Genomic DNA, 26,040 nt, shown 5'->3' on the forward strand with positions numbered 1-26,040 from the left:
TAAAGCCCATAACCCATTTTTAGGAAGATGGTGTGTCAGAGGTCCTGATAGTGGGGAAAAGTGCTTACAATTAAAAAACTCTTATCTGTCCTACAGGGAAAGCCAGTTTCATGTTATTTACTTCAAGTACCCATGACTTCAACAGAGAGGAATGAGCAGATGTTTTAAAGGGCAGCTCTGTATTTTAGCCTAGCACAGACTGAAGTAAAAAAGTGTTTTTTAAACAGAGTATTAATGACATGAAAACAATGCTGTTTACAAAATCTGCTTAATTGATGAAACGTTAGTGCTATGCCTAAATCCTAATTGTAGGGATGCGTATTGATATTGAAGTATGCATCAACAGATGGCTGGTTGATGCATTTGTTCTGAAACCTGTGCAATTGAATCACCTTCAGTATTTGAGAGTTTAGCTGTTCACTTGATTACTTTCAGAAATGCTGAAAGTACTTTCACTTCCAGTTACAAGATTGAGATGTTGTGCTGGGACATAGGCATTGTTCTTTAATTCTTAGTAGAGTGCCTAGGATCTTGATGTGTGATTGCAGCCTATAAACATTGCCATGAGATAGTAGTAGTGTTTTGTAGTATTTTCCCCCAGTGGGGACTCCTAAAAAGATCCATTCATCAAACTCTGCATGCATTGGCATCTGGAGTATGTGCAGCCTCACCTGGAGAGTCTAACTACTAAGTCCTGGAAGCTTTGTGGGGAAGAGTGATATAACTTACTTCAATGAAGGAGAGTGATGTATCTTGACGGAAAATGCAAGCTGAGCAGAGTACTGAGATAGCCAACTTCCTAGGAAGATGGGAAACCAAAATGGATTTTAAAGTGAACAGAATGAATACAAAGATGCAGCTACCACAGACTGGTATCAAAATATACTTGAATCCAGACATTCAGTGAATAATTTCTCCTTGAGGTGTCTTCTAATGCTGATAGTTAACACAGAGAGCAGAACAAAAGTGGAGCAAAAGCTTTAGTGACTGGCAGGAGTGATTGTTATGATTTAATTGCTCCAGTGAAAGAGTATGAAACTGGATTCATGAGACATTGTCCAAGACAGGCCCGAGAGTCACGAAGTCTCTGTTCTATGGGAGCTGAATCTGTGTCATCTCATCTGCTGGAATCCTGCTGTTACACATTATTGAGATTAGTTCAGTACTTTCTTACTGCTTAGAAGGAGTAGGACTGAGCTGCTTTTTAAGAAAACAAACTCTGTTTCTGAGTTTTCCCTGAAGTCCTTCTTAGTGCACATCAAATCAGCTGAAACTTCTAAAGGAAGTTTAGCTTGCTGTTTGTGAGATCTCCCTCTTTGCTTTTCTGCATTGATTCTTTAAACTTTGAATTCTTGCTTATTTCTGTTGCCTCCCTCTCCTTTAATCCTTGCAGGAGGAGAAGAATCTTTAGGCTTTTTTCAGACTCTGCATGTTTCTTTATGAAGAGCTGAACAATTAATGCTATGACAGCTGCAGTTAAAAAGTTCCAACTGAAAGGTGGGCTTGGTGCCTTATTACTGAATTGTGGGATTTTTCCAAGTGCCTTCTTCAGCTGTGTGGGAGAAAAATGTCTAAGCTTGCAAACAAATCTATAGGGACTATTTCTGCAACAGAGCTGAGGAAAAATTAGAGGCAAACTAAAAGTAGATTTTTATATGACAGTTGGAACATGCGGCAATTCCAGTTTACTATAGCTGTCTGCTTATATGAAATGTTAGAAAGTGGAGTTTTAGATAGCATTTTCTCTCAAACTCCTTTAAAACTGATTTCAGTTTTCATATTGTTTTGAAGCATTGGAGTGCACAGGATATCAGAAGGGTTATAGCAGCCTTAATTTTTTTACTTTAGTAGTTTTTCATTCTGAGTGCCTGAGACGTGTCTCAAACCTGGTAGTCAGAGAATTAAAAATAATCCCATATAAAGGACTATAAACTTGATATTATTGTTGTTGTTACTAGTAGTAACTACTAGTTACTACTAGTAACGAGAGATTTTACTACTACTACTACTACTAATAATAATAATAATAATTTTGTTGCTGTGATGTTTGTTGTCTTTTTTTACCTTCAGATTGATTTCAAACATTAAAATATTCTTGCATTTGCTGCACATCTAGTTGTTATGCACTGAACATATCCAGATTTTGTTGTTTGAGTTTTACCTGCCAGTCTAGAGCTTTGGGTTGTGTCCTGCCTGAAGAATTGCTTTTGAATGGCTTGGAAATATTAAGTCCTTTGGCATAATCAGCAAGTGCAGTAATATGACAGCAGTGACATACTACTACCTGTACTATGTTGTCTCTGTCAATATGAATGGTTTCCAGCAGAGAAATAACTCCCACTTTCAGTGAATTTCTTGTCTGTTGTTGTAGCTACCCTAAACAAAAAAGGTTTTTTATGAAAATCACAGACAGGTGGGTGGGTAATGTTTTCATGTCAGTAAGTATATACTCTTCCAATAAAGGATTGGGTACAAAGAGTTTCTGTCTATTATCACTGTAGTGAAAATTGCTAAATTCATTCTGCACGTTTTGTTTGAAGAGTATTGGCATTATAGGTGGAGAATGCCCTTCCTAACAGGCTACAAAAACATATTGGATTGAGACTGCAACTCCACTATGTTGAAATGGGAAAGAACATTGCTGAAAATCAAGGGAACTTGCTGAAGGTACAAAGTGTGAGAAAGTTTAAGTATACAACTGTTTTATTCCAAGATGACATGGGTGTTTCTTGAGCTTGGAAAGGATAAATGAATGCTTCTAGTTCCTAGGCAAAGCAAGACTGCATGGGATTTATGAAATTGGCCAAAGTTTCAAGCCTAATGTGTAACAGTTCTTATAAATCCCCTTAAAACTCATTTGTGTAGTGAAAGCACTAAGAGCCTTATCATGTTTACAAGATATGCTGGTACAGTATTGGGTCTCAGTTGTGATGTGGTAACAAACATCATGCAGTCATATCTATGTACATACAGAAATATGACCCGTTTTTCCCAGTGTGTACCTCTAGAGGCTGCTTCAGATTGACTGTGCAAATGGACGATAACTTGATATTAATTCTGTATAATTTTAAACCTGGTTAGGCTATAAAATGCATAGCTTGAAAGCACAGAACCTAATAAAAATTTGTACTGCTATATTAAAAGAAATTGAGGTCATACTTCTATCTGTATCCCCTCTTTGTATATACACACTCTTTCTGCACCTACCCTCTTTGCATTGTGCTTCTTCTAAGTCTCTTTAAGAACCAACCTGGTTTTAGAGACAGTGTTCTTCACTGTGTTGCTCAACATCAGTTCTATTTATCGTTGTCCTTCTGTCAGCATGTGCTGCTGTTACTGATGTATCAGTAAAAGAATGCAGTCAAGAGCTCATGGAATAGTTAGAGCTGTTTTCCTTCCCAGCCTTGAAAATACTTAAGTCAGCTTTGAATAAAGTAGTTTTTTTACTGGAATTCCTCACGTTTCTTATTTTCAGCAGCCTCCCGTGATTTTCAGCATTGCTATATCCCCACTTCATTGAAATTACAGGTGGAGGAAAAAAATCCCTGGATGTAGGTACGCTTGCTACAACATCAAATTTAGACTGCTGCTCCACTATAAAGTTGAAGTGGGAAAGAAGCACTGGTTTCATTTTGGGTTTTCCAGGGTTAGTTATGTCTCTCAGTCATCAGGCTCTGACAGTCTCTTGCCTTTCTCTTCGTTGCACTGCACTTCATCAAGCATTTGAAGAGTTTGCAACATCACTGGTGAAACAGGAGATGACCAACATGCCCCGTGGTGTGTATCATTCTGCCCTGAGAGGAGGGACGACATGCTCAGACCAGGGGAAGACAGTGGCAGGTGTTCCAAACTTCTTGCTGAAAATGTATGAGAGGAACAGGCAACCAGGCATGACACCAGGCCTTGCAGGTAAGCTATGACTTTCTTGAAGTTAGACAGGTATTCATGCTTTGACCCAAAGGTTTCTCTGAATCTGAAGGTGAATCAGTTTTAGAACAATGATGTCTTATGCCACTTGGATATGCTTGCATATGCTTTTGAATTGTTTGCTTTATTAAGTTAACTTTGCTTTGGATTCTCCCCTGACTTTTGCAAGACTTCTGAACTATTAGCGCAAGTATTGGCATTGACCTTTCTTTTCCCCTTCCCTCCCACTTTAAGCTGGCATGTTACTGTGTTATGACCTTCCAGTCCATATGGGCAAAGATGGCAAGCCTATTAATAGATTTCTGGCTAGCAGAGGGCGCAGTTTCCAGCAAATGTTGGTTGCCCTCATTCATGAGGTAAGTTGTTGCTGGCTTTTCTTCACTTTTCAAAAGTATTACACCTCCTTCCCTCCCTTACTCTCTCATTTGTTTTTGCTAATTAGCTATTGGTATCAGGTAGCAATGGCATGTATGAATGTATCATAATTAACTAAGCTTCCTGTGAGGGACAACTAGAATCATCAAGTCCAACCATCAACCTAGTGCCACCACGGTCACCCAGTTTCACTAACTTGAGTTGAACGTGTGCATACTTTTTTTTAAAATGTTCACTCTCGAAGTGCCTCTTCTAAAAATCAGAAGAACAAACAGAAGGTGACCTTTGTCTTTATCTGCCTTGCAGACTACTATTCCTGCCTGTTACACACCTGTTGTGTGTAACCAATTGTAGATGAATAGCAGGTCTGAACAATGATGGGACTCCGTGGAGAAACAACATCTACACTTTGCGAAGACTTGCTATTTTATTCTGTCTCTTAAGTGTTTCAGCTCCCTGACCTATTACACTTACACTGCTGAAATCATGCAGTTACTTTTGATGTGGTTTTGGAAAAAGGGCATGAAATAAGCCCCCACTTAATCATTAAGGAAAATAAAGTGCTTGTAATTGCATCTTTCAGAAAATTTAGAATTACAATACTTTTATGGTTATTACGAAAGCTGATCTTTGAAAATTTTGAACAGCAGTAAAAGAAAAAAAAAATCAAGTAGTTAAACTGGATCCAGGGAAATAAGTGTTCCTTTCACAATTTTATGTCAATGAAAGCTGTTTTTACTACAAGTGGAAGTGTGTTAAACTCTTTACAAGTTCATAAAATAATTCTGTTAATACAATCATTTTATATTGCTATAGAGGTTAATTACAAACATCTGGGACAGTGATGTGAGTCCTGATTTTGGTTTGTGACTGTCACCCAACATATGTGGGGCTTACCTGCTCTGAAGTTCCTTCTCTGATGCTGGTAAAATCACTGACACCGAACACCTTCTATTAGGAAATAAGTGTAGCATGGGATTTGAGTGGGAAGATTGTGGAAACAGGGTTTGAAGAGTTTTCTGTTTATAAACTGAAAGTCTGATGCAGAACACATGCATCTGCCATGGATAATATGCAGGGGCTATGTTCTGATCTTGTGATGCATCTTCAAGGCTCTCTCTGGGCTTTGCTCTCAGGTCCTTTTTCCTGCATGTTCACACTGTGATTATACTAGTTAACTTCCTCAGTATTTTTGAAGCAAGCAAGCCAGTTCCCTCTCTAACAAACCTATCTGTGGCAGAGTTTACTTGAAGTTTCCAGTCAAGTGATGTGAATGTGTGCCATGCTGAAATTGGCTGCTTCTGCCTAGTGCAGTCTTCCCACTCTGTACCATCACTCAAACATTTCCATTTGCTAGCATACACATCGAATCTTTACCTTCCATACAACAGCGTAGTCATTCTGGTCCTTCAGGACTGAAAAACCACAAAAAGTAATAATCATATCTTGTGGACACAGAAATACCACGTGGACCCCAGTGGAAGTTAAGCCAGGTGGTACAAGGACAAAAACCAGTCTGCACCCATTGGACTGGAGTATAGAAATCCATCTCTGGTGCTGTGTTACAAAGTCAGTGTCAGCGAGATTATGACGTACTTCATATGTCGAGTTCTTCTCTTAAACTAGAAAAATAAAAAACCCAAACACCACTTTTGAAAACAGATCTCAAAGTATCTAACCGTGTATGCAGATTTAATAGGTATTTTCCATCTTGACATCTTTACTGCTAAAGAATGAAAGCAGAAACTGAAGATAATACCCCTCATCATCACAAGAGTGTAAATGAATGTTTTAGATTGTTTTCTAACTATTTGGTTGTTCAGTGGAGAGCACCAGGGGAATTCCACAGGGATATGTCAGAGTATGTCAAGGGAACAGATGTAGAGTAATGAGGTATTAATGAAGCAGGGGCTTCCACAGTATCCAGAAAGAAGATCTTTGCGGTTTATGTAATTGCTTCATTCGGTGGGACCAGGGTTCAGGACCAGAGGTTCTGCAGAAAAGCATATTTAATTGCGTTACAGTAAAAGGCATGTATGAAAGTTTTATATGAGTTGAATTACAGTGGGATAAGGATCAGTTCTAAACTACATTATAAACATTTGCCTATTGCCCTGCTAAAACACCAAATAAAATCTCTGGAAAACAAAATATAAATTTACTTGTATGTACTAACAGTGATTATAAAATCCAGCAGCACATCAAAAATTGCCTTTTTTTGTGCAAACAATCTACCTTCGTAGAAACACAACCGTAAAATGCTTTGCTGGACAAAATATGGGGGTTTTATTGAATGTGGTGAACTGGATAAAGTTAGTGAATACGTACCAATGGCTGGAGACAGAAATATTTTTACTAAGTATCTCAGTACTTTACCAGGTCAATTGATTTTCTAGTAAAACTAGAAATACATCCAAATATGTTTAAAATATAAACCTAAACACAAAATATTTTCAGACAGTGCTAATTGCACCCTTTTAGTGAAAATCTACAATAATTATAAAATTGTGATCAAGAATCAGTATTTCTGTTCTCAGTTTACACTGCTTTTAAAGACAAAGTTTTTTCTTGCAAAAAAAGCAAGTACATAGAGACAGTTGGAGTCAGGGTTGTCAGAAAAAAGGTGTTTGGGCCTTTGTCTAGATGAGAAGCCAGTCCCCGGGCTCATCAGACTAAATTTCATGCCTTATTTGCTTAGTCCTCAGTGTTCTTCTGGGGAGCAGAGTTTAACAGTAAAACCAGAGAGCCTAAGCTATAAAGCTGCCAAATAGCAGTGCTGATAGAAGGAAATTGGGTTAGTAGGAACTAGGCCTGTCTTTTCCCTACAGTGGCTATAGAAATTAATGTGTTTTTGTAAAGTAATTTCTTCAGAGTTCAAGACAGCATATTAAGCAGGTTTTTTAGGGGGGTTAAATTACCAGAATGACACTTTTTTGCTGCTGTTTTGACTCTTTTATTGGGAGTGGGGTGGATATGGGTTAACATTTATAGTGACTTTTTAATAAAGCAAGAAGTGTTCTGTTTAAAAGGAGTCTTAAAGTTGCCTTTGAAGCATTGAATTCAGCATAAAGCTCTGAATAAAGTGTGAGGTTAATGTAAACATCAAGAAAATACAATTAATTGGGAGATATCAGACATTCATTTATTTTATCTCTAAAAATGTCCACCAGTTGCCATTTTCTTAGTTAGGACTGAGCAGTCATCACCATACTGGGATTATAAAGTGTTTCTCTTTTCAGTGATTTGATCTATGCTCAAATAGAATATGAACCCACAGATTGCATATCTGTCTGTATCTTTGTATGCTTAGTTACCATAATTGAACTTAGTTTTTTTTACAGTGGGAGCACGATGAGGGGCTTGAGAAAATCTGTTTCACCTTTGAGATTCTTTATGTATAAAACTGTGATGCCTGAGATCCTGCTACCAAAAAAATGAGTTACATGAAATATGCAGAGGAAAGATTTTCTTGTGTATTTAAAAGTCTTTGTAACATACAAATAACAAATACTTGGGTTTAGCTTCCATTCAAATCTAACAATAACAGCAGCACAAGATTACTTTTCAGTCTTAATGGGCCAGACTTATTTTACCTCCTAGTTGCTGTTCTAGCTGAGGAATTGGATGCATCTATTACACCTGTCAGCAGCATCAGATTAAGATGCAGAAGAGTATTTTGTTATTATTTGAATGGGTATCTCATGGGAAGAAGAAAATATGTTAAATAATCTGTGGTATGTTTGAAATGCTGTATTGCTCTTTAGAGGTCACTGGTGACTTAAAAGAGGAAGACTATCATTCTCCAGAAACAGGGATGTGCTGTTTGATAGATTATTAAAGAGAGCTTGTAAACCTCGCTCTGAGAGGACATGTAAATTACTGTAGTCACAGTGGTCAGAAGTTTTATAGACCATGGGTTTTCTTTTTTTTCTATGGCTGCCTAGATCCTACTGTACAAGAAGTCTCCGAATTTATCACAGACATCTGAACTAGATTAGCTAATAATTACCTGTGACTGTTTCAGGTTTTGGAACTAATTCTTCCTAGGAATGCATAGGAATGATTTCTTACCAGATTCATTTATCTGTTATGAAAATGAATGAGGATGAATAGTCACATATGTTCACATTATGTACCATATGTCTTGGTGGTTCTCCTAATGTATGTTTTGGAAAGTAATTAGGCTTTCAGCTAGCTACGCATCTTTTTGTTCTCTAGTGGAAGTGAAGGCAACTGTTCATGCTACATGCAAAAAGCACAGAGGCAGACTGCTTTTGGCAGACTAATGTGGTAAATGGTGGCTTTGACAATCTGAACTGGTGCAGGTGTTTTTTAAATGGAGGAGGATGGTCTTGCCTTTGCAGTGTTCAAGTGCTTTCTCTGTGTTCGAAATAACTCCAACTTATGTTGCCCTAATGATGAGTCATATTTACAGACACAATTACAAAGTTGGGTTCCAGTGGTGAGTTGTACAGTATTAAATCCTCCTCTACAAGTAATAATCATGTTAGGCATTCTGTATACTCATGGAAGAAGCATTCCCTGCTTTTTTTTTTTAAAGTGTGTGCATTAGATGTGCTGTGATGATATGCATCTTTGAGAAGACAAGTGGAAAGCTTCTTCTGTACATTTCTTTTCTTGTTCGGTTTTGTTGTAATCAGGATATTCAAGAACTTATTTAAACCTAATGTGTGAAGTACCTTAATAAGACAATTGCATTTTCTGGAATAGAATTCACTGTAGTGTATTCTTCTGTGCCTGGATATTTCAGTGCCTGGATGTAGTTCAGATTATGAACTACTTTGTGCTGATTTCTACTACTGAATTTACTCAATGTATTTCCTCCAGTGATGAAACAGTATTCAGAAATTAAGTTTGTTGACAGGTTTTTGCTGTTCTCCTCTTCAGTCTACTGCACGTCGGACACAGACAGTCAATTTTTTTCTCACAAAGTAATGTTGGGGGTGGATTTGGAAGTGTACGCATGCAAGTATGTTAAAAAGAGCCTCTAAGCAAAGTTGAAAATTAAAAGAGATGCTGCTTCACTATTACATTTATACAGACATGTAATGCTAGTGTTCTTTATGAAATCACTGAGATGGCACTTTACGTGTCCCATATGAGAGGGCATTTAAATACATGCCTAAACATTTCAACTGACATAAAGGTATTTAAAACACATTTAAAACACATTTTCAAGATGGCAGGGCTATCAAGGTGGAAATCTGTTGTACTTTGTAAAAGAACATAGTAGGATTCCCAGTCTCCCTGCTGTACTGCAGATTTTAAGATAGGCCATAAATACTAATAATATCGTAGTTTCTCGGTTCTTTAAGCAGTATTGTCTCAATTAGATACTCAAGGAAATGGTAGAAATCTACTTAATTTCACTGTTACCTACATTTTTTTGTGTGTGCCCTATGCTGGCTGTGTATCAGTGTAAAACAAGTGATGAGGCAGACCTTGCCACAACCTCCTTTAAGGTAGTTGTAGAGAGTGGCAAGGTCACCCCTGAGTCTCCTTTTCTCCAGGCTTAACAACCCCAGCTCCCTCAGCCACTCCTCATAGTGCTCCAGACCCTTCACTGGCTTCATGACCCTTCTCTGAGCCCAGGACTTAACACAGGATTCAAGGTGCGACATCCCCAGTGCTGAGTACAGAATAACAATCACTTCCCTGGTCCTACTGGCCACACCCTTTCTGATACAAACCAGGATGCCATTGGCCGGCACAGTGCTGGATCACATTCAACCGACTGTTGACCAGCACAAGTCTAAACAGTGTAGAAGTCTAAAATAGTTTGAGTAGAGGCAAAGGGGAAGACTTGACTTGCTGCAGATTCCTTGGGAACCCAAGGCAAGCAATTCTAACTAGGACCTTGATTGCTTAGCAGTTTTTGGAGGAATTGATAAGCAGAGATGAGAGGGGTGTGTGAAGAAAATTTTGGCTGAAAAGAAAGGACTTGGGTCATTTAAAGATGAGACTTCCTCTTTTCCTGCAGGGCATATTTGTATCAGCTGTGGGGTGCAGTAGGTAATCTCTCTTGGTTGACTTTTAGAATGCTTTTTATTTGTATAGAAGTATTAGTACTTATTCACAAGTCTTTAAAGTTCACTGCTAGCAGTGGGCATGAAACTTTAACAGTGTCCTTTGTTTTTTGTTATAAAGTCTGTGTAAAGAAAGAATATTTACTGCTTTATGTAAAGGAGGTGTAAAATACATGAGGGGTGTAAAATAGAGGTGATGAAGCAGGAAGACTTAGGAAAATAATTATGCAAAGGCAGGTCTTTATCTTAGTTAACCATTCTGCCTTTAAAAGTATCTAAGATTTTCACAAATGATGAAGAAACGTTTGCCAGTGTTAAGTGTTGTGCTTATTGCCAGATACAGTCCACTGCTCCCTCTGGGTTCAAGTAATTGTTGCAATACCTGGAGCAACCAATTTTGGCTGGGCTGGGTAATCAAGTTGAAAGTAACTCGGTATGGGTAAAATCAGAAAGGAGAATGAAGTACATTACTATTTTAACTTCGTAGAGCCATGTGTAATGGCCTGTGGATGTGAGGGAATGATTGCCTGCAAATCATAGACTGGAGAACATAGAGTGCGTATGCTAGACTTCATGTAACCGCTTCTGACCTTTCTGGTGTGTTGCACAGGTTAACATTCAGCCTTCTGAATGGCACTGCTCCATACTGCTGCCACAGTCCTGGTTAGGATTTATGAGTCGAACCTACAGTGCAGTCCTGCAGGTAATTTTGAGGTATATCATATTGTGCACATTAATGCTTATTCAAGTGGTATGAGTTTTATTTTTACCAGCAAGAGCACTCGTACAAGTTACAAAAATATGAGGAAAAAACCCCTTGAGGTGTTTAATAATAAAATTTATGAAAAGAGAATAAAAATGAGTGTTCAGTTAATGGCAGTACAATCTGGGATACTTCGTAGAAGTATAACTTCTGTTTACAATTCAGGTTCATGCAGCTTATTCCTATGTCAACTTGCAGAATGTGTCATTTCTTAGAATTTTTAGAAGATGAAATTTTAGCTAGAGCTCTAATCTACTGCTTGGGTAGGAAGCTTGTAAAAGTAGTACTGCTACTATAGGGGGCAGAGGCTATCCCTATCGAGGGATGATTCATTCAAAAGAACTTTCCTTAATCAGCAGGTAATGCTGTCACACTGTAATAGGCTTGTCTTTCAATTATGTCAGCCTGGCTAATGATTAGGAAATATCTCAAATCCTCTCTTTTATTAGGTTAACTGACCTGATACCTAGATCAATGTAGTATCATTTGTTTTTTCAACAGGAAAATTATCTAAAAAAGTTTTAGCAAATAGCTGCCTTCCAGAAGGCTTTCTTTGTGCTATTAAAAGGGCTTATTTGTTTGTATTTCCAGGCCACATCAGCTACTTTCAGTGCAAGCAGCTCAGGTTGCTGAGCGAATTCTAGAAGTTTTGACTGCTGTGCAGCAAAATGTATGCTTCTGTCACATTTTCAAAACAAATTTTGTCTTGGCCATCAGCAAAATACCAGATTCTAAACTAAGCAAGTCTCATTACAAAGCAAGCAGCAGCTATTCAAATTGCAGTTTTAGGTCTTGGGGGACATTGTTGGCTTGCATTTAATTACTTTCCTATTTCGCTTCCCTTCCAAGACAAGATTTCACAAGAAGTTTGGCATTTACCAGGCTTGTTTCTGAAGAATCTGTAGAATTTCTTGCCATTTTACAGGACAAACAGAGGCTATTTTTGTTCCCTCCTACTTACTCTTTATGCTTATATAGTACATTTCATCCAAGGTGGCCAATAGAGACTACAATATAAGATGAGTAGTCTGCATAGTACATAATTCAGTATTACTGAACAGCTATACCACCTAGTCAGTGTGTTGTATATGCTCCTTTAATCTCGGTGGAGAGTCACCTATTTAGTGTTATCTGAATTTACAAGATTCACTGTATTGTATTCTCAAGTTGTTATGTACACCCAAACTACAACTGTTCAATAGCTGATAAGACACAGCATATCTGCCTGTATTTTTCACTTAGGGCTTAATAACCTACTAAGGAGCAGTAGCTGACAACCAAAACAAGTTGAGTTGTAGTTGTCCCACATTGGTGATGGAATGTTAAAGCAAAGTTGGTTAATATGTTTAGATAACAATTGTTAGAGACCAGAATCCATATCACCACTTTAAATGTACAGAAAGAATGGTGTAGGAGGTTACAGGGAGGTTGGAGTCATACAAAGGAAAGACATAAGTAATTCTGCTTTAAGTAGTGCATCAAGAAAGTGATGTTTTGCTGTTAGAATCCATTTTAGCTGGCAGGCTTCTAAAGCTTATTCCATGCTTGTTGTACCCCTTCCCAAGGGAATTTGTCTCTGCACATACTAGATAGATGCCTCAGTACCTGTGGCCGTTTATGCCATCTGCGGCTTGTTTTTATCACTCAGAAGTTAAGAGCTACATGTGTTACCTGAGTGTTCTCTGAAGAAATCTTATGGTGATTGGCCATGTAAGATCTACTTTTGACTTATTCTGCATTTCTACAGGGGAGGCAGGCAGAGCTGGAGATGCAGTTAAAACATGGAAAAGAGGATCCTGAAGAGGTGCAGTACAAACAATTTACAGCCTGGCTGTGGTAAGGAAGTGCCTGTCTGGTCCTGATCTCTTGTAATGGCAAATGAGAGGACAGAGGAGGGCAGGATATCAAAGTCTTTAATTTTGCACATTTTGAAGACTGTATGAGCACTAATAAAAATCAACAAGCAACCACCAGGTACGGTGATCCTGGTGGGGGAGGGGAGTGGACAGAAAGACTACTGGGTAACTGTAAGTATTCTCATATGCACAGGTTCACAGGTACCTTCCCCTCTACAGAACCTGAAAACTTTATAAGTTTATTTCCAGTGAGCAACTGGAAAGAATGGAAAAAACTGTTTGTTTTGTAGCATGTTAAAGCAGGATTATGCACATATTATGATAAAAATTTCCTTGTTGAGACTTTAATGAGCTGTCTCACTGAAGGTGCCTTGATACAAGAAGTGTAAGCCATAGTATGATATATGTTGTGGTGGACTGACACACCTCAGTTCATATGGTAAATTGGCATATTGAACTTGAGGACATTGTTTAGAAGAAAGCACAATAATGCACATCCTGATCTGTATTCTTGACTACTTCTGTTTCAGTCAGGTCAAAAGTGTCTCAGTTTGTCAGGATTTAGCCATGTACGTGCATGGCTTGGAGAAGGTAGGAAGTGGGAGGCTTCACAGAGAGAAAGAACTACATATCCATGGACAGTATAAGTATCTGTTCCTGTGCTTGTTCATCAGTGTATTGGGAACAAAGTATGTACAAACAAAACTGAAGTGCTCTTTGTTTCAGTCAAAAAAGTGTTACTAAGTCCCACTCAACAGGAATACAAAATTTGTGTCTATTTTATGGCAGCTAATTCTGGATTAGAGGCGTTCATCATAAGACAGAATGATATGGTATTGTAGAAAAGATGCTTTATATATTAGTGGCCTGATCCCTTTCTTGATAGGGTATAAGAATGCCTGTAGCAATGCTGCTTTTGTAGATTCTCCTGTAGGTTCTCTTTTGTAGGTTCTCCTAAAATAATTTCAGCTCTGTTTTCCTAAATAGTATTAATGTAAGCTATATCAAAAATTAAGAGAATTCTCTTTAACAGGAAAGAAATCAAAGCAGTAAGTGAACTGGGAGCTGAGTATTAGATTTTGTTTCTTTTCCAGTTCCCACTTCAGAGAGCTTCAGAGCTCTAACTTAGTAGCCATTAAGCAGTCCTGTTGCCCACTGGGTTTAACCTAGTTGTGGACAACTTGATATAAACTTTGGTGTTAATGCTTTATTGTGTAAGTACTGTGCAATTCTGCATTGGTATTTATCGAGTTGTAAATCCTTCTAGTGTGGGTAGGTTTGACACTGTGCGAAAGCAGTGTGATTAGGAAGGAGAGCCTGGGTAGGTTTCTTTGAAAGCCTGAGTGTAACTCAGTCTTATAACATACAGCCCTGTTTTAAGACATGCATCTTCAGTCTTCTAATCACATGTTATGAAACTGTAATTGAAGAGTTGTCTTTGAAGAGTTGTCGTTTTCTGTATGACATTTGTGGCCATGATAGTATTGAATGTTGTAGTATAGAGGATCTCTCTCCTCACTCACACCTGCCAATACAGGAGATTTATTGCATCACTGCTTCTGTCTCAATATGAGTGCAAAACTAAACAGCTGCAAACAAGTAGCCTATTATAAATCAACTACAGTAACATGTAAGAAATTGTAACTACTCCTATGGCTTTCTTTTAATAGGTTCAGGTTACTGTATACCTAATAGTGTATAGAGGTTTCCAAAATATAGTTAGTGTTGAATAAATTGTAATGGTTGACCATTGTAAAACATTCAGATTTTATTATGCTAAGACATAGCACAGTGATCTGGAAATTTATGTGTTTGATGTGCTCTAAAAGCAGATTTATGGCTATTGCATGAACCAGCATTTTACAAAAAGTGGTCCTAAGCCAAATAAGAGCCCTTTATAAACACTGGGAGTGCACATGAGCATGAAGAAATGTTGGATGGTACATAAGTATTTTTACAGATTAAATGCTTGTAATTTTTTTTGCGCTAAGTGATAGATAGCCTGAATTGTTAACCTAGAATGGATACATGTAAGGCATAAGTGGAAGTTAGCTAAGTTCATACTATAGTATAGTGAACGTGGTGTAAATTCTTTCTATTCTGTTGCAGGGTCAGAGATATGTTGACCGATGTCATCAAAGGTGCTTCCAAGTAAGAACTGCTAAATTATTGTGGATTATATTTTTTCCCATATTTTCAATAAAGAGTAAGACACTGCTTTTTCCCTCCTGGATCTTGTTAAGATGATGATTTTTAACTTCATGAAATTTAAAGCATCCAGTTTTCATGAGTTTGTAGATTTAGAAGTTTTTCTCTGTTTGAGGTACACCATGAAATGTAGCCTTTTAGGAACTGATGATAAAAACAAACAAAGGTTCCATACCATACATAAATTAGGAGATTATTTAAGGTGAGAGATCCTGAAAGACTTGAAAATACTAAAGTACCTAGCTGAAATTATCTGTAGGTGTCTCTTACCTGAAAGGAAGTAGTTTCAGTGTTCCAAGCAACAATATTCCACCAAGACTCATGTGTCTTATTTTAAAAATTAGAAATCCAGAAAATATTTTTTTGTGATAATGAGATTTTTGAATCTGGAACACATGCCCAAAATTGCAGTATAGGTGTATTTTTACAACAGCAGTTGAAGTTTTTAGAAACGGAAGACTGATGAAAAGATGTACTGGTCTGTAAGTGGTCTAGTACAGTTGTATTGTTCAGCTACTTTTGTCAAATAAGACAGGATTATATTGCAGTATGTTTTGCTGGGAATGACTGGGATATCAACCTATATCTTTTTATGAAACTGAACATAGTTATATTCTCTCTTGTTGATGGCGGATTTTCTTTCTTGAGCTCCTTAAAAGTTTGCACTGTTGTAGAAGATAGTACTCTTTCAAACCTATCATTTACTATGATATTAATGTTTTTGTAGCATAGGGAGATAAATCAAAACTTTTTTTTCTTTAAAGCTGATATTTCAAGGATCACTGCTCTGCTAAATCTCCTGATGCTGTTGCAGTGAAGTGACACCTGCCTCTCTAGCATTCTCCATTAGAAAAGATTTTTGGTGTGCCCTCTGTGGAGATGGTACTAGCTAAGACAACTGGTGCATTTCTGTGAGTGCCACTTGCTCTGCAGGATAGCAGTCCTCATTATAGTGGAAGGAAGCTTCTGGTTTTTTACAACTTCGTGTGTGCTTGGCTTTATATAAAAGACAGACAAGAAAAAAAAAAAAGACAAACACTTTTCTCCCCCATTCTTCTTGAATTCCTGAAGACTAAATGCAATAGATTTTTGTTGAGCTAGAAGACAGCCCAATAAAGTTTCTAGGTTCAAAGGCCTTGCCTCCTGGACCACCTGTAGCATAACTTTTCTGCTCTGAGATATGTGTTTCTGCTAGCATCTCTATTATATTCTTAACTATTTGCCTCTTTCTCTCCAGAGACAGTCCAGTGGTGAAAGGAAACTCTATTTTTGCCTTAACTAGTCTTGCAGTCGCTGTAGCTAAATATGAAAGCAGCCTTTCCTCAGACACTGAAGGTGTGCCTGAGGTGAGTCAGTCTGTGAGAGAGTCTATATCTTAGTGGGACATAATGAAGTAATATGACCAGGTGTTTGGGGGGCTGGAAAGTGGGTGTGAAGTACTTCACCTTTTCAAGTTCAAATTTCACCCTGCTCAGTGAATGCCATCTGGTAGCTGCTGTGTGATCTATACAAAAGCAGACCAGAGTGTGAATGTGCCTTATCACAAGACGCATAATGACTAACTCATTTATTTGTTGGTTTTGACAAATGAAATAGAGGTCATTCTATGGACACTGAAAACCGAACAAACCTCTTTTCTCATAATTTTTGGTTTCACTGAATGATACTTAATCAAAAGTAGTGTCTGGAGAGTCAGCATTGATAAGTATATATCATGCTACTTACAGTACATAGAAATGACAAAATAGCCTCATTCACAAAGAAGTACAGCTGGAACATCAGCAGCTGAGCTTCTGATTTAAGAACTTGATTTAAGAAAAGAAGAATGATGAATATTTGCGCTTGATTTTTGCAGACTGAACCGGATTTTATTCCCATGAAACGCTGGATTTTGATGGTCACAGAGACCCTCTTGAGTATTGTGAATAGTCGCTACCAGCCTAAAGGTCAAGTCTTCCCATGGTTCTACCAGGTACATGCTGTGGTATTAGAGACAAGGCTATCTGTATTTCATACCTGGAGTTCTTATCATGAAGTTTCCTGCTTCTCTTTGAGCTGTAGTAGTTATAATACAGGATAATCAAAACTTTTCTTGCTCTTGTTCTTTTTCTTTCAATGCTTTTATTTGTGGTTGCCTTAAATTTTTGTCTTTATTATCAAAATGGTAAAAACCACATGTAATGAATAAAGGAAATTTTAAAACCAAAAAAACCCCTTATATATAACCTAGGACTTTTGGCTTGTTTATGCAAAGCAAAACCTTCAAACATGAACAGTCTCTCCTTAGACTCCTCTGTCAAACTCCTGAGGGATTCTCACACCATTTCTCAGGACTATGAAATGCATACTTTCTGAAAATCTAATAGTTATGGAGCAGGTGATTCTTATTTTGCAATATCAACCCCTTAGGACCAGTAGAAGTTGTATCATATGTGCTTGCAGTGTAATAACCAGCCTGAAATTCTCATGCCATTTAAGTGTTAGGCAGTTCTTAAGCAGGACCTAGAGATGGACTGAAAGTTCAGTATAGACCTTAAAGAATAGGAATTGCTAACCCTTTACTATCTGTGGTCAAATGACCAAGCTGGAGATTCTTCGTGTCATAGATGCAGAGGAGAACTTGGGTTCTGCAAGGCCAAGTAACACCCTCCTAGTGTATCATGATGATTTTTAACCAGAACTTCAGCAATTGCATTCATGTTCAGGCCGGTAGTGAGATTTTAGCATCAAAAGGTGAAAATTACTGATGGAACTGAGTTAGCTCTGGCATGTGACCCTCTGTCATCACTGAAAGGGGACAGAGATCACCAAATAAATGACTGCTAGATTGTTTGGGCATAAGAAGATTCAGCACTTGGTTAGCATGAGCAATTCTTGACAAATTGTTTTATGATTCATGCCTTTGAAAATTATGCTGTTTAAAAATGGGATTTTGAGATGGAAAAATGTTATGTTTCATTTCTAAAATCCATCCTTTTAAAAAAATAAATCTTAGAATTTTACAAGCATAGGGCACACAATAGAAATCACTTGTCTTGTGGACCGCCTTGCATCCTGATGGGATATTTTTCTTTTCAGAGTTGCATGTGAAAGATGATAAATATACATTAGGCTATCACTTACAATCAGTCCATTACTTTATAAGCAGAGGCAGTTGTGTGGACTTTACCTTTCAGAATGGAAAGAAAAGGGATCTTTCTTTCAGAAAGCATCTCTACTGGTTATCACGGAATCACAGGATGGATAAGGCTGCACAGTGGGTCATCTGGTCCAACCTCCCTGCTCAAGCAGGGTTACCCTAGAACATGTGGCACTGGGTTACATCCAGATGGTTCTTGAATATTTCCAGTGAGGAGACTCCACAACCTCTGTGGCCAGTCTCTTTGCCAGTGCAAAGTCATCCACACAGTAAAGAAGTTCTTTGTCGTGTTCAGGTGAATCTTCCTGTGCATCAGCTTCTGCTCGTTGCCTCTTGTCCTGTTGCTTGGTACCACCGAGAAGATCCTGGATTCACCCTCCTGAAACGCTCTCTTCAGATACTGATAGACACTGATGAGGTCCCCTCTCAGTCAGCTCTTCTCAAGTCTGAACAGGCCCAGCTCCCTGAACCTTTCCTCATAACAGTCCTTTAATAATGTTTGTCACCCTCTGCTGGATCTGCTTCAGGAGCTCCATGTCTCTCTTATTCTGAGGAGCCAAGAACTGGACACAGCACTCCAGATGTGGCCTCACTCAGGGCTGAGTAGAGGGGCAGGATCACCTCCTTTGACCTGCTGGCAATGCTTTTCCTGATGCATCCCAGGATTGCACTGGCCTTCTTGGTCACAAGAGCACTGCTAGCTCATGAACAGCTTGTTGTCCACCGGGATCCTCAGGTTCTTCTCCACAGAGCTGCTCCCCAGCAGGTCAGCCCCCAGCCTGGAACTGGTGCCTGGGTTATTCTGTTCAGGACTCTGCATTTGCGTTTGTTGAATTTCAAACAGGTCTCTGCCCATCCTTCCAACTTGTGGAGGTTGTTCTGAAGGGCTGCACAGCCCTCTGGGGTATCGGCCACTCCCCCCAGCTTTGTGTCATCAATGAACTTGCTGAGGAGGCATCTGCCCCTTCATTAAGTCACTGATGGAGAAGTTAAACAATACTGGGCCCGTTATTGACCCTTGGGGGACACCACTAGTAATAGGCTTCCATCTAGACCCTCTGCCACTGATTATAGTCCTCTGAGATCTGCCATTCAGCCAGTTCCCAATCCACCTCACTGTCCACTCATCCATTCCACACTTCCTGAGTTTGCCTATGAGGATGTTGTGAGAGACAGTGTTGAAGGCCTTGCTAAAGTCAAGGTAGACAATATCCTTACTGCTCTTCCTCATGTATCCAGGTAATTGTCCAATCATAGAAGGCAACCACATTGGTCAAGCATGATTTCCCTTTAGTGAATCCATGCTGACTGCTCCTGATCACCTTCTTGTCAACCATGTAAATAGGGAGGGCCTCCAGAATGAGGCTCTCCATCACCATTCCAGGGATTGAAGTGAGGCTGACTGGCTCTTAGTTTCCTGGCTCATCCTTCTTGCCTTTTTTGAAGACCAGGGCGACATTTGCTTTCTTCCAATCCTCAGGAACCTCTCCTGATCATCATGACCTTTCAAAGAAGACCATGAGCAGCCCAACTCTGGTGTCCATTAGCTCTCTTAACACTCATGGATGCGTCCTGTCAGGGCCCATGCACTTGTGGATGTCATGGTTGCCTAGGTGTTTTCTAACCCAATCCTCCTTGACCAAGGGAAATTGGTCTTCCTTCCAACATTCCTTTACCCTGGTCTCCCGGGTCAGAGATTCCTGAGGACTGGTCTTGTCAGTGAAGACTGATGCAAGGAAGGCGTTCAGTAATTATGCTGTATCTGCATCCTGTGTTACCAGGGTCCCCACTCCATTTAGCAACAGGCCCACATTACCCTTAGTTTTCCTCTTATTATTGATGGATTTGGAGAAGCCCTTCTTGTTGTCCTTGACATCCTCAGCCAGATTTATTTCCAGATGGGCCTTGGCATTCCTTTTCTCATTTCTAGTTATTCTGACAACCTCTCTATATTCATTCCAAGTGGCTTGACCCTGCTTCCTGCATGCATGTACGTCTCTTGCCCCCTTTGTGTGAATTCTTGCATTAGGATGCATCGCTCTTGAGGAGTTCCAAGGTCTTGTGATATTTTGTCATTCTAGGTGTGATGCATTTAAGGTAATACTTTTTCCAACTTGCTAAATTCTAGGTGTGTTATATTTAAATAACACGTAATGGCTGGTTTTTGTTTGCTCTTCTGATCATTTTTCTGGATATTTTTACAAGGTGGGTGAAAACTAATGTGTACCAATGCATTTAGCTGTTAAATTCTAGTTGCATACTGTCTTATCATTTGATTAGTTTCATACTTAACAATCTTATTTATACTTAGAAATTATATTCTGAATTGCCCTAGTTTTATGCTGCTTAGAAGGTAAACCAAATGGAAAAGTTACAATAGGTAGTTTCATGAAATACTGTTTATTGCAAGATTGAATACATTTGTGCTGCTTTTTTTGCTCTATAGGTATTTATTTTATATTCCTGAGGTGCTGAGTGTTACTACCTGGCACGAAATTTTACTTCCTTCCCTCAAGAGGGAAGGGGAAAGAAAATTCTTTTTTGTGTTTTTTTTCTAGAAATCCTATTCAGGTGAAAATACTGCTAGTATTATAGCTCGTTCCTGTGCAGCCACAGCTTTGTCTCTCCTGGTGCCAGTTTTTATCATATCATGCAAGGAGAAGGTTGAGGAGATCCTGAATATGTTGACTGACAGGTTACCCGGGAAACCAAATGCTGATGAGTCTCAAGCTGTTCAAATCCACACAGGTCTTGGTTTGGGGATGTTTATCTCACGTTTGTATGATGAAAAAGTCAGGTAAGGATTACGGTGTGTAATGTAGTTGTGCAAATAACTTCTTTTTTTCTGCATGTGGCCTGAAGTTCTGAGGAATTAAAGTATTTATGAGTCATAGGCAAATGATTCTTAAGGGGCTTTGCAATATTTCTTAAAAAATGCTTGTTATTATCAGTCCTCACCCCTTGCCCCACCCCTTGCCAGACCTATCTGAGTATTTTGTCATTCTTTCAGGATGAATGATTGATTTTCATAATATCCTAAGGTAAATGTTCAAAACAATCACTTAGAAGAGCCATACATGTGCTTTTAAATGGGACTAGCTGCCCTAGAAGATTTAATTGTAAAATAATTCATAGTTTTCATTGGTTTCTTTCTAAGTAGTGCTCTGGACACTGGATAGTATCCACTTACATTGTGTGAATTACACATATGAGGGTGGAGCTACAACAGAAGTAGCGTAATGGACTGTGCTACTACAGCAATGTAGGCAGCAAAGAGGTGTTTTGCACTTGGTAGAAAATGCCTCATTTTCAGAAGAGTTGGCCTCAGTTGAAAATTTCCGATGATTCCAAAGAAATTAAGAAAGTGAGTTCGGCTTTATACTCCTCCAGTTTCTTGATTTCTGGGGATCCTGTCTTCCTGTATACCCATAATAAATGTTTAATTGGTGCACAAGCACAGGTATTGAACGGATTTGACTGGCAGTTGTTAATTTACTTGGTGAAGCTCGTGGTTCCAAGGCATCTGCTTTTAAAATACTGTGCACCATTGCTCAGTTATACTATACTCTTCATGCTTTAGTGTCTAGATGCCTTGCTGCCACTAACTCAGCCACATAGCTTGGGAATGGACTATCTCTGGATGATTAATCAGTGGTGACAGCTGAGCTACACACAAGCATTTAAAAACTCTTAAAGAGAATAAAGGTAGATCAGCATGGTATTTTGGAGTATGCAGATCTTTATTTTGAGGGGTTGGGTTTGTTTGGTGAGGGATGTTGAAGTAAATACATTTATCTAACCATTTCTTATGGACTGTTTTTAGTCTTCCACTGTCCTGTATATTTTGAAAGCTTAATCTTGACCATTCTTCAAAGCATTGACTTGCAACAACAGCAAAACTCGTGGGGATGCTGCTATAGATAATATCAGGTCATAGTTTCCATTAAGAATGTCTGTTCATTAATAAAACTGTGTACATATTTTAGAAGAAGGGAGTCCCTATGACATCTTTGGAGTGAGATGTAAATACTTCATTTTCTTATCAATAGGTTAGGCAATGAGATGGAGGGAGATTTACAGAACTAATAGTTTAAAATGTCATGAACTTTCAGCTTATAAATAGTTACAGGTCTAGCTGAGATCATGTTTTATCAGAGTCTTCCTCTCATTGGATTTTTTTGTTGTTGTTGTTTCACTTTTGGTTTGGTTTTGTAGTGATATACCTGGTCAACAGATGAACTTGGTTCTGATGAAGTCCCTGGATATGCTGGAGGACTGCTGCTTTGACACCAATCTGGAGTACACGTGAGTTTCCTTTATTATTTATGAAACCTTATTTTGAGCTCCACCTTTTTAACTCATACTTTTATTCCTTAATTCTACACAGAAGAGTATAAAGATAGGATAAGGAGACAACCTGTTTTCAATACTTCTACAGAATCACCAACTCATACAGTCTGGAAAGGACCTTTGGAAGTCCACTTGACTCAGTCATGGACTTGGGCTACATTGCCCAAAGCTTTACAGTCAGAGTGTGAAACCCCCAAGGTTGGAGAACATGTCTCTGCTTTTGGACTGCCCTTATCTCCATGTGAACATCTGATGTTTCAGCTTGTGCCCACTGCCTTTTGGCCTCCCACCACGTAAGAGCCCAGATACATATCCTCAATTCTTTTCTGTCATTGCTTGAGATAACTGCTGGGTGCCCCTCAAGCCACACATATATGTGTACAATACAGTGTGAGCTCCAGGAGCAGCTGCCTTATTTAGCAAATTTATCTGGGAGAGCCAGGCCATTAATTTAACAACTGTGGATGGCATGTTGAATACTGAATAAAACAAATATATTTGATTAAACCAACTGAGGCTATGCCTCAGATGTCCCAAGGAGAGCAGTGGTCCACCAACAGGGCAAGAAATTATTGAAAGGCATTGCACGATTACTAGGATTGACAAACCTGGAATAATGGAACAACAAAACACATCTGTCAGTTGTCATTAGACAGCTAACATAACATGGTTGTGTGTTTCTTCCACAGTAGTCATTTCCCTTTCAAATCAGGAAAGAACTGCAGTATCTTGAGTGCCTCAGTGTGGGTGCATAAGGTTTTCATTGATTTTGAGCATTACTTCCCTATTCACAGGAAACAGCAATAATTCCCATTTGCCTTTACTCTCACTTCTCCAGGGGGCTTTCTGAAAAACTGTGAGGTGTCACAGCTGTGCACCATTGGGCTGTGAACCTATACAGCTGATATGTTTTGAAGCTGGCTCCCTGCCAAGTCTCCAAACCTTACCACAAGAGTTTCCCCCCCCCAAAACCTCAGGGAGAAGAGGGAGAAAAAAAAAAACAAGAAAACCCAAAACGAGAGACAGCTAAAGTGATATATATAAATATATTTACACTTATATTACAATTATATACAATTAAAATATATACAATTTCACAAGGGAAAGGGAAGGGGGAAAAGGAAAGGGAACAAAACCAAAAATATATATATATATATATATATATATATCCCAATCAGTAGCCCGAGATCTAGTAACTAAAGAGTTAACAAAGAAAATATCCCACCACTCTCCTTGGGACAACCGAGAGTCGCTCCAGGACGATCGCCGGCAACCTCCGCCTCCCAAGGTCGACAAGGCCTTACCAGGCCTCGCTCCCCAACACGGCAGACTCAACAGCAGGGAACCTGCACCTCCAAGCCGCCGGAAGGAAAGAGAGCGAAGGCCTTCCCTCCTTTCTTCTTATAGTCGGGCTTACGTAAAAATCTTAGGGAATACTGGGTAAATCTGGACCCTTCCTTGGTTACAAACTGATCACCAAGGAGGGCCTAGCCCAAACCACCACAATAGCTTAGTGAGGATTTGTGTTGTCTGTTGAGTGGCACAGAGTGAGACACACAGTGCACAGGGGATGTACCAGCTATGCTCCTTCGTTATACCTATTGCTGCTAGTTTGTGCAACCTGTTAGCTGGAGATCAAGGCCTCATGGAAAAGCCAAGCCAGACTCCTCTGGTGGTGAGAGGTGCCAGAAGAATATGAAACAATGGCAAGCAGGAGAGGGAAGATTGAAGGGTGGGGTAGTTTTTTATGCCTATGGTTTTTAAAGGTTAAGAGTAAGGTGGTGTCTAGTATGAGCATTCTCTGTAAGCAAACTAGTAATGTAAAGCTGTAAACATTGCGGACTTGTCCAAATTTTGCATTTCCGCACTTGTAAACTGCTATTCCAAAGGAAGGTCCTTTCCAGCCTTTTCATCCAGTGTGACACAGGCATGGCCAGCTGTGAGACAAGAGCATTACACTGATCTTCTCACCAGTGTTTCACCCCTTCTAAACTGGTGATTCTCTTTTTCCCTGAAAACAGGCTGTCTGTTTTGAGCTTAGGTTTGTTGAGCAGCGCGGGTGTGGGAGTCGGTACTGGTCGGACTCAGATTGCCCCCAGTGGGAGGCAGGGCTTCCAGCACCCTGGTGCTCTGGCAGTATAACAGTCAGAATGTGCTGGTAAATCTGAGGTATCATGTGGATAAAATGCACTTAAATACTCATTTTATGTAGTTCACAAACAAGGTGGCCAAGTAAAAGTAATTGTTAGTTTAAAAAAATTGTTAGTTTTAAAAAGGGGAGCAGAGTTTTAGTCTTGCTTTAGTCCCCACTTACATTTTGAGTCTCTATTAATAGAGTCAGTAGTATAAAATTATGTAGCTCTAATGAGAAATTCCATCTTCTGTGTAGTTTTGTCAACAAGCAGTAGTGTAAACTTGGGTATAGAACTCTTGTGTGTAAGCCACATCCTTATTTTTGTTGGCTGTTCATGAATTCAGATACACAAGTTGCTTAAAAAGGTTTATTTGATTTTCTTTGCTGGAAAAAGATACCACTGCCAAGACACCACTCCAGGTCTTCTAGCCATGCTCAGTCATCTTCATCCACAGTTACTGTAAAACATTAGCTTATAAATATGACTGAAATTATTCTCAGAAGTTTCTTTTTCACCTGGCTGAGTAAAAGCAGTAACTCTTTCCATTTTTAAGTTGGATAGGAGAAGCTTAGAAGAATGCCTAAGATCCTAGCCACACTCATTTGACTGCTCACTGCCCACTACATGCATTGTCAGGGAGATGTGTGAGGGGGAAAAAATTATCTTCAGATAAGAGTTGTTTCTTTGAGCTATTGTGGATGCATGCCAGTGAGAGATCACTGTCAGAGGAGTCTGGTATGCTTTAGTATCTCGTGATGGCAGCCAGAACTGTTTGAGAGTGTTCTAACAAAACTGATGACTTGGAACTTGCTATGGGTGCACAGGTACAGAATTTAATAAGAGTTCTTTGTTCCAGAATGGAATTTCTGGTCAAATATGATAAAGAGGCAGAGACTGTGAAGTTGTTTATGCCAGATGCCCTGTTAAATTATATGCTTTGAAGCTGTGTTCTTGTTACAATTTTAAGTATCCACAGCATCAGTTAATTGTGCTAGTTATGCCTGCCCTGATGAAGCTGATCCACTGTTGCATATGCATATGAAACAACCTCTTGCAGGAGTCTGACAGCACCAGATTCTAATACAGCCAGTGAATCTGCAATTAGTATGTTTAACAGGGATATCAGACCTTATATGATCAGGATAAATCACGCTTAAAAGTTTGGATCCATACTTCCTTCATACTAGCTGATGTAGTTGTTGTTGGGGTTATTGGTTCTTCAGAGGCAGAAGGAATAATG

The 26,040-nt window shown here is 39.1% G+C and overlaps 1 protein-coding gene across 1 annotated transcript in view; it reads left to right on the forward strand.

Moving 5' to 3' along the window:
• Nucleotides 1-26,040, forward strand: part of FOCAD (focadhesin) — a 97,995-nt gene that overhangs the window by 50,479 nt on the left and 21,476 nt on the right. Inside the window, exons 20-28 of the mRNA XM_032675261.1 lie at nucleotides 3,721-3,909; nucleotides 4,162-4,283; nucleotides 10,960-11,052; nucleotides 12,860-12,948; nucleotides 15,078-15,119; nucleotides 16,414-16,522; nucleotides 17,032-17,148; nucleotides 20,874-21,112; nucleotides 22,531-22,620. Of these exons, the coding sequence (XP_032531152.1) occupies nucleotides 3,721-3,909; nucleotides 4,162-4,283; nucleotides 10,960-11,052; nucleotides 12,860-12,948; nucleotides 15,078-15,119; nucleotides 16,414-16,522; nucleotides 17,032-17,148; nucleotides 20,874-21,112; nucleotides 22,531-22,620 (1,090 nt within the window). The remainder of the gene's footprint in view (nucleotides 1-3,720; nucleotides 3,910-4,161; nucleotides 4,284-10,959; nucleotides 11,053-12,859; nucleotides 12,949-15,077; nucleotides 15,120-16,413; nucleotides 16,523-17,031; nucleotides 17,149-20,873; nucleotides 21,113-22,530; nucleotides 22,621-26,040) is intronic.

This window comes from Chiroxiphia lanceolata, chromosome Z (assembly GCF_009829145.1).
Source record: "Chiroxiphia lanceolata isolate bChiLan1 chromosome Z, bChiLan1.pri, whole genome shotgun sequence".
NCBI lineage: Eukaryota > Metazoa > Chordata > Aves > Passeriformes > Pipridae > Chiroxiphia > Chiroxiphia lanceolata.